We start from the raw sequence: 8,690 nt of genomic DNA, 5'->3' as shown, positions 1-8,690 counted from the left end.
CGAGTTACAGTAAGTGGCGGCGAATTCTACGGAGGAGCGCTGTAGCATGGAGCTAAACTTAAGATTAGTTGTCAAATGAATAAAATTCAAATCAGTAATTTCTAGCTCTGTTCTTTAAATTGTGATTACAAACCTTATGTGAAAGTATTTGAAGGACTACGGCAACTAATACTGTTACTTTACCTGCCATATTTGAAGTAGGAGGAAAGTGAATAGGTCCCTAAATTAGCGCACATCCGCAAAGTCTTTGTTGCAGCGTGAATGTGCAATAGCAGACGGAAAGCAAGGATGTCGAAAACTAAAGAATGCTGTGACCATAGGTATTTATAAGAAAGTTACGATTGTGGTGACTATATAGCATTTGCCTAGTGTCAAGCCATTGGTACGATCTTTGAAAATTAGATACCTAACGCAACAGATAGCGAATTCCACTCCGTACTACAATCATGAAAAATAATATTAAAGATCAAAATGTCTACTATATTCTTATAGTCTAACACGCTTGTTCGATTGCAGCCACCAGCTAGCTTGCATCGATATGCACACCGCTCTTTGTATGTGCCGCAGCAGGAACAGTGACTATACGAGCCCGTTTACTCGATCAGATCAGACCTTTATATAGCTGACAAATATTTTGTTCGAAAAACGAGCTATCATTATAAGGAACATTTTCTGAGAATGGCGTGAGTATAGGGACATCAATTTTAAAGGATCACAGTATTATCTATGAATTTATGTTTCAATCTCACTGATGACGGGTGCGTGTACCATCGGGTGAGTTGATACAATGTGCCGATTAGGCAGCCTGTTTTCCGTATGCTGACACATTTCAGTTTGTTGGCTGGGATTTTAAAAATTTTTTACAATTTTTTTGCGGTCTGTTACGCAAAAGCATATCTTTCTAATGCCATAAAATGGTAAATAGCATATTTCAAACAATATCTTAATGGAATTTTGCCTTTTCTAAAAGTTTGATGTGCCTGTGCATTGTCTATGAGCTGAAAAGCAGCCATACTTGGAGTTTTGATTGTTTGTTTGTGGAATAATTCTTTATTGTTTTGTTATCGCTTCATAATACATGTGCGAATACAAAGATGGTAGCTGCTGCGGTTCTTTGAGTTTTTCATGTGGACGAACACATATATAGATACATAGACGGATACATAGATATTTAGATAGCTACATAGATAGATACATACAAACATAAGTACATACATCGCATTTGTGCTCCACCAATTACAATCTTTGCACATTTCTTATCAAGGGGGATTTGCTCCTTAAAACAAATATTCAAAGTGATCCAGATTAAATAAACCAGACACGCAACATATACATGCGTACATTCTCGACAACAATAAAAGATCCTGAAATTGTTGGTGATGCTCGGCAGATTTTAAAACTTATTTTCCCTTAGGCCCCTTAAGTAAGTTAAGCTCTTTCATCTTGACTATAAAGAAAACGTCGTCATGCATGTGATCACCTGTTCATTTATTTTATGGGAACTGACATTTTTTAGTTTGGTCTTTTACTCCCTTCACTGTTTACAAACATAAAAACTGTGCCAAAGGAAATATTACCCATGGATTCTATCAGTCAGCTAACGCCGTTTTTGTCGTAGTTGATTATTGTTTAAACATGTTGGTAGAACAATGACTCAACCAGTCACAATCACAGACAAATACTAGATACAAACATAATGAAAGTGATAACAAAATGCGGAGACTTCAGAATTTAATTAGGATTTATATTCCCCTAAATCACACAAAATGTACTTCTAAATTATAAGCGAAAAGGTGCTTATCTGTGCATGTTTGACCACAAAACGAATAATTTCCTAAAACCCTGCAAGTTTATTTCTGTTTCCTGATTATCTGCAGGATTACAACGGATCACTACTTTGTGTGTGCAAGTCTCACCTTGTCATTGACGCTGTATTTTTTCGTGGTGGTCATAGCTTTGAACATGGACAGCGGAACGGTACGAAACACCTTATTATAAATAACAAGTTTCATTATTATTATGTGAATTGAGAAACATTAATCAAATATTATACAATATTTTGTGATCTATTACTTGGCGGTTTAGTCTTCTTAATCACAAGAGCAAAACTTGACAGCAGACAAAGAACTTGACTTTCAACAAGTTCGACTGTTTACGGTAAGAACAAAGTTTGAATCCTTGATTTTTCTCCTTAACAGTGCTATTATTTAACTGAAAACTATGTGCCTTCATTATCTTGAATTCCGTTGATTGCAGATAAGTTGCCGTGTGACAGCCATGCTCCAACACTACGCACTCATTAGTTCCTGTTCCTGGGTTTTCAATTTTTGTCTGCAGCATTTTCTCAAGCTACGTTTTGGCCTTCACAAGAATATCTATGCAAAGTGAGTACTGACTGTACAGCATCCATTACATCACGAATTTGACTTCTTTAGCCCTCTTTTCGTCGTTTTAGAACACCGATATTAAAAACAAACATACATAAATGCTACATTGTCAACAGGACTATCACAAGATTGCAAGCAATTCACTAGTTTTTAAAATTTGTATATTGTTCATTTCACCCTTGTGTGTTTTATTGAGTTTGAATGTGTGCTGCCTGGATATTAATACACGCATTATTCTTATGAGTGATCTACATTGTGGTTGTCACTGCCGCAAAGCTGATTTCCCAAATAGGATAAAGAAAGATTCGTCGATTGATTGATTGATTGATTAATTAATTGATTTGTTCGTCGATTGTTCGATCGATTGATTGATTAATGGTTGTGTGATTCTGATTTATTGAATATGTAGATCTTTTTAAGGCTCAACAATTTTCTGGCTGGCGAACAATTTTCAGTTTAACACCTTCAAGTGTCTGTAACAACAGAACTAGGAGAGATTAATGAATTACGACAAGTTGTCAATATTCTGAGAAATCTAAGACATTTCTTCTAGATCATTAGCTTACCGATCTTGATACTACTTATTTTAACCTGAAACACTGCAACGTCTGTACAGGGAAGGTAAAACCGATTATGAGAGGTTAACGAAGTTTACTGTCACACGATCCATATGCAAAAAATGATTTCAAATACAAAGCGAAACATTTAAAAATAATTTCAAATTCAAAGCGAAACATTTACAAATATATAAGTGTTCAGAAAATGGAATGCGGTTATCTGCTGAGTAACTGTTGTTCACAGAAACTGAATTGTTTGGAAGGACCAAATAATGCTCTCTGAACCCGTCACTGCTTACATCTACAGAAACTTTGCAGGTCTGTAAGTTTCATTTGCTGCGACAGTTACGGATATGCAAACAAAAACATACGAAAACTGCCGTGTCAATGGGCCATAACGGACTACGCCGAAGCGTTGACTAAAGTGCAAAATTAGTCCTGACAGACTTTTTGCCAGACCCTGTAAATTTGCTTAGTAATGGCATTCTGTCGACATGAGTCCTCTGGTTAACTTGGTAACAAATGGAAATGATATGGTATGATGTGTCTGGACATTATTTGAAAAGATCATTATTAGGTTTTCGTGTTAGGGCATAATAATTGACCAAAAAGCGTATTTTTTTCATCTTTTAATTCATCAACAATAGCTTACAATAGTTGCGCACATCTACCGCCAGCAATGGCATTGGCATGGTTAAAAAGAATGATGACAGCTTTTTAAGTCTGTAAGATGAAGCTATACAGAATTCGGAAGTTGATTTGCAGAATCGCAAGACATAAAAGTGAAACCGAATATTTCTCGGCGAGTCATTTTGGACATTTGTTTTGAACCCCAAATTGAATCAGTATACCTGGTTGAGTACAGGAGAGTATGCATCTGCAGTGTTCGCGACCTTGTTGATCAATACTACAATTGCCTGAATAATATTCAGAATAGGCAGACATAAAAAATTCATATACAGCATTCTGATTGTGTCATAAACAACCTTTCAGTTGAATCTCGCCATAGACCGCCGAGTCTAAGCTGGTGATGGCGCTATACAGATTCCAGACACTGGTACTCAGTCACAGTAGGTTGGCACAAATATTATCGGTAAATGATTTCTACAATCATTGCGAATAAGAAATATTATCGATGGTTACACAAGTGTAAGCTTTCCATTTTTCCACCAGGGTTTGCTATGTTGTCTTTGGATGGATAATCCCACTGATCCTTGTCTTATCCTTCGCACTGAAGTGGCCAAGTAGCTATGACTTGGCACAGGGGTGAGTTTTATTGATTATATATTGAACAAGTTGAAGTTATCAGAAGATGCACAGTTGATGCTAATACAGGGTCAATACTATTGATTCATGATTTGTAGAAGAAGGAATAAAATAAAATTAATTTTTACTTGCTTCGTACATTAGTATTACCACCACGTATTGCGTAAAAAATAAATTCAAACATCCAATTTCCTTGGTCACTCTCTGATGCGCACAATTCGCTTGTAAGACCAGGGCAGGTATAGATTTCCGTTTAATTTGTCAAAAAAGTTAGACATAAACGGCAATTTTTTTAGATAACAATTTGATTTTACTATGATAATAACCGACTGTGTTCAATAAGGCGCGTATTATGCAGTCATTGTATTTGCCATAGTAACTGTACTGCAAAACCCTGGTGCACAAGGTCCAGTATTGCAAGCTGAAAACCTTTCTATCTGAAAACTAGCAATTTGCATCTAGTTCTTGACAAAGAGGGCGCTTTTCTTAATGTCAAGTCTACCTAGCATACTTGGCGTGAGTCCTCACTCATACGCAGGGCAGATTTCTCTTTTTGAAGCATAATGGTGACGATATCTTGAATCAATGACGAGGAAGAGAATATTATTTACTGTGCAATGGCAGCGATATGTTTTATTGATGGCGAGTGGAAAAGTCTTACTTTGCTATTTCGTATCTGTTTCTTTACAAGCACTCAAAAAAAAGGCGCACATGAGTTCAGACGGGTACACTTCCTGTTACTCGCATTGTATATATTAGACCTGCACATTGTTGTCAGATAGCCACTGACTCGACTAGCTTTGCTGGTTACCGTTCACCATGAGATGTAAATTTGAAATATGTCGACTTCCGTTTTTCAAGCAAACGCTTTGGGTAGACTGGGGTTTTCATATACGCTGCCCCTACAGTTCCTGATCTCCATCGCAGTTAAATTATTTCTATGATGTTGTATTATGTTATGTTATGTAACGTTATGTTATGTTATGTTATGTTATGTTATGTTATGTAACGTTATGTTATGTTATGTTATGTTATGTTATGTTATGTTATGTTATTATTTTTAGAAATTTCTTCCTATTTTCCCTCCGTACATATGGAATTAGAAGAAGTGCTCACTCTGTTATTTACATTATGTCGAGTGTATGTTTAGACCAATATTTTTTATATTTCAGCTGTCTCGTACCTGACGAAATCGGATTGTTCGTGTGTAACGTTGCTCCTGCCGCAACAATTACACTGGTATGACATTTTATGAAAAATTATATAATGGAAATATATTCATACAATATCTCCACAAAACACAATAAAACAACACGGTAGTGCTTATGGTTTGTTTAAAGGAACGGGTGTCATGAACGATTCGAAGTTTTAAGCTGTTGGTATGCTACACTTTCTTGTATCAGTACAAAAACTAGCACGCTTTTGTAGCTAAATGTGAATGCTGGTTGTAATTCTCAAATCTGTCACTTTCGTCAGGGCATTATTTACATAATTATCACTTTGTTATTTATAATTTGTCAATCTGTAAACAGCTTTGCTGGATCTTGACAATGTATATCTACTGCAAGTTCGACTATCTGGTGTTCACCTATGGTTCTGGGCCGTGGTACATTTTATGGTGCGTAACTCATGCTTTATAGATGATAGCTCTTTTTATTTAATATTTACCACAAGTGAGAAGACATTTTGATGAGGAATTTTTCGAAAGTATAAAGACCGCCATAAACAAAGTTATTGTACGCGCAATTTGTATAACAAAAACTGACAGGTTGTGTTACTGACAGGTCAACAAGTCTTGCAATTATTTTACAGGGATGAATTCTTTCGTATCGGTCTCCTTCTTCCAAACTTTTCTGTGGCTTGGGTATTGGGTTTGCAGGATATCACAGGAAATCTGCTCTTTGGTTACACCTTCGCTATGGCAAGCTTTTTTGTGGTACGTATCTTACACTTAATTTATTTTGAAAGATGTGAAAAGCCAAGTTTGAGGTTCATGACTTACGATTCAATAATGAAATACAGTACTTGGCCTAAAATACAGTGCGTAAAAATACAATACGCAACAATACGTAACAATAAGTAACAATACAATACACTAAACTACATTTCACTACACTGTAATGCAATACAATACAATACAATACAATACAATACAATACAATACAATAAAATGGAATGCAATATAGAACAATAAGTCAAGGGAATAATGACTTTATAGTGAAAACGCTTTTATGAGAGAAGTTGTTTTAATTTTTTATCTTTGTGTATTCCTGGACGTCTCAGCAATCGAGATTTAATTGAAAAGCATGAATAATATAAGGTATTGTAGGATAATGAAATGTCTGACAAAATCGAAATATGGCACTCTTTACTTTTCGTTGTGCCAGATTCAATTAATAATAAATTCAATTTATTGATCTAAAATGGCCTTGCGTCTTAAACTTGACTACAGTAAATACGGTGCATTTGACGGAACTGTTAAAACAGTGGTTGCTGATTCATCTTATGGCAACATGCCAGTCCGAAAATGGACATAGCAGTTCAGAATTTCAGCATGAGTGCATTCAACAGTCGTTATTTTCGAAATCTTGATAAGCATATACTCCGACAGGACACTTAATAGGACAGCCATGATTGACAGATGATCATGAAGAAGCTATGAAGACATAACGACATTAAGAAAATGAAATGGGTATATCGAACTGAAAACTCTTAGCCCCTATCTCTAAAACTTAAACAATTTCATTCTAATCTCTGTTCCGCTCATTCTAAATTTAAATATTCGTCAGAAACACACAAGAATTTTATGTTACACCAGTAATGTTATGGAAACTTTTCAAAATTTTATCACAATGTGACAAGTGCTTTTAAGAAATTTAAGGATCCGGCGAAACTATCCGGTATTTCAAATTTGTTTATTTGAAATGCTGTCCTTTTGACTTCCGTATGCTTAATTAGCGTTATTATCTATTATTATTAGGGTTCAGTATGCTACCTTGGATATTTTGCAACCAACAAAGTCGTGAGTATTCTTCTGTGTATTGGCTGCCATATTAACCTCAATATTTTGAATGAGATAGGTGAAAATAGTTTGAAGGTGACTTTAGTCGCTATCCTGTGCTCCTGTGATCTTTTGACTTGGCCAAAGACAGTATTATTGCGAGTTCTTAACGATACATCTCACGAAGCATGTCTATGGCAGTAGTTGTGAAAAGTAATTAGGTTGTACTCATTAATAGAAATATGTAAGTTGCAATATATAATGAATTAATTTAGGCCTTAGTCACACATACAGCCATACCAACTGAGATTGCAAACAAAAGATGACGCAATCAGGCAAATGCACAGTTTAATGGACAGTGTCGATAATATCATTTAAATTTGGAATCTTTGTTTGCATCATCAGGTTTTGAGATCGATTCGTTCCCGCTTCTATGGGAGTGATAATGACGATCCTGATGAAATATCGTTCAGTACATACAGTAGTGACGAAGACGATGGCTGGATTGTAAGCAGTATGGTGACAAGAGAGCGTCAGACAAGTGAGACTGGTAGCCCTGGTCAACCAACCCTCCCTTCCATAGAATTGCATGACCTGTCCATACCGGGTACCTCTGGTCATGTGGTCAATGACATGGAAGATGAATTTTGAGAGAACGTAAAAGCGAATGATGCACGTTCTTTAAAAATCGATCAGAGTAATTTTGATTACAATGTGCAAGCTCATATATTTGCTGATTTTACTCAATGACATAGTTGATAATTAGTATTCATGACTAAGTTATTGTTCTTTCGGAGCCAGATTAACAACAGCTTCACCTAAGCTACTGGAGCTCCCTTTCACATCTTTGACTTATCATCATGTAAAACTCTTGGTAACAATTCTTAGGCTGCGTTCACAAAAAACGATTAGGGGGGGGGCTGGAGGAATTCAGGGGGGGGATTCGAAAATTTTTGGGGTAGTAGAGGGGGGGGACTTGAAATTTTGCTCTACCTGTAGGGGGGGGGACTTGAAAATTTTTGGTTCCCTTTTGTGTTTTACATTTTCCTATTCCAAGTTTTTGTAGATAATTCAATGAAAAATGAATACCATTTTAATGTCATCATAGTAATAATTTAACAAAATTTAGAACCATTTTGTCACATTTCATGACTTGTATCTCGAAAAAATCTAAATGTGTGGTTTGTCGTAAAAAAAACTTTAGCCTCCTAACCTGGGCAGAAGCTGCAACTGTTAATGATTTCTGCAATATTTCTATGCAATGGAACAAATATAGTTTCCTGCTATCTCCCTACAGCATGCGCAAACACACGATATTTAGTTTGTCAACAAAGCCTGTATATATAAATATAAATACGTATTTGGTGATAATTTAATTGGAGTCCAGGCTGACAGTCAGTTGTCAGTGTTTTAATGCATGGTACAAATATATAGGCTGTGATAGCATTAGCTGAATACTAGACAATTCAACATGCTGTA

The 8,690-nt window shown here is 35.9% G+C and overlaps 1 protein-coding gene across 1 annotated transcript; it reads left to right on the top strand.

The window, feature by feature from the left end:
• The first annotated feature begins 5,733 nt into the window (after nucleotides 1-5,733).
• LOC139147744 (uncharacterized) lies at nucleotides 5,734-8,084 on the top strand. Its single transcript, XM_070718932.1, has 4 exons — nucleotides 5,734-5,828; nucleotides 6,023-6,146; nucleotides 7,191-7,232; nucleotides 7,617-8,084. Exons 1-4 carry the CDS (start codon nucleotides 5,761-5,763, stop codon nucleotides 7,860-7,862), a joined length of 480 nt encoding a protein of 159 aa, XP_070575033.1. The 5' UTR covers nucleotides 5,734-5,760; the 3' UTR covers nucleotides 7,863-8,084.
• Nucleotides 8,085-8,690: the final 606 nt, after the last annotated feature.

This window comes from Ptychodera flava, chromosome 2, assembly GCF_041260155.1.
Source record: "Ptychodera flava strain L36383 chromosome 2, AS_Pfla_20210202, whole genome shotgun sequence".
In the NCBI taxonomy this organism is placed as follows: Eukaryota; Metazoa; Hemichordata; class Enteropneusta; family Ptychoderidae; genus Ptychodera; species Ptychodera flava.
This window is presented reverse-complemented; position numbering and strand designations above follow the sequence as displayed.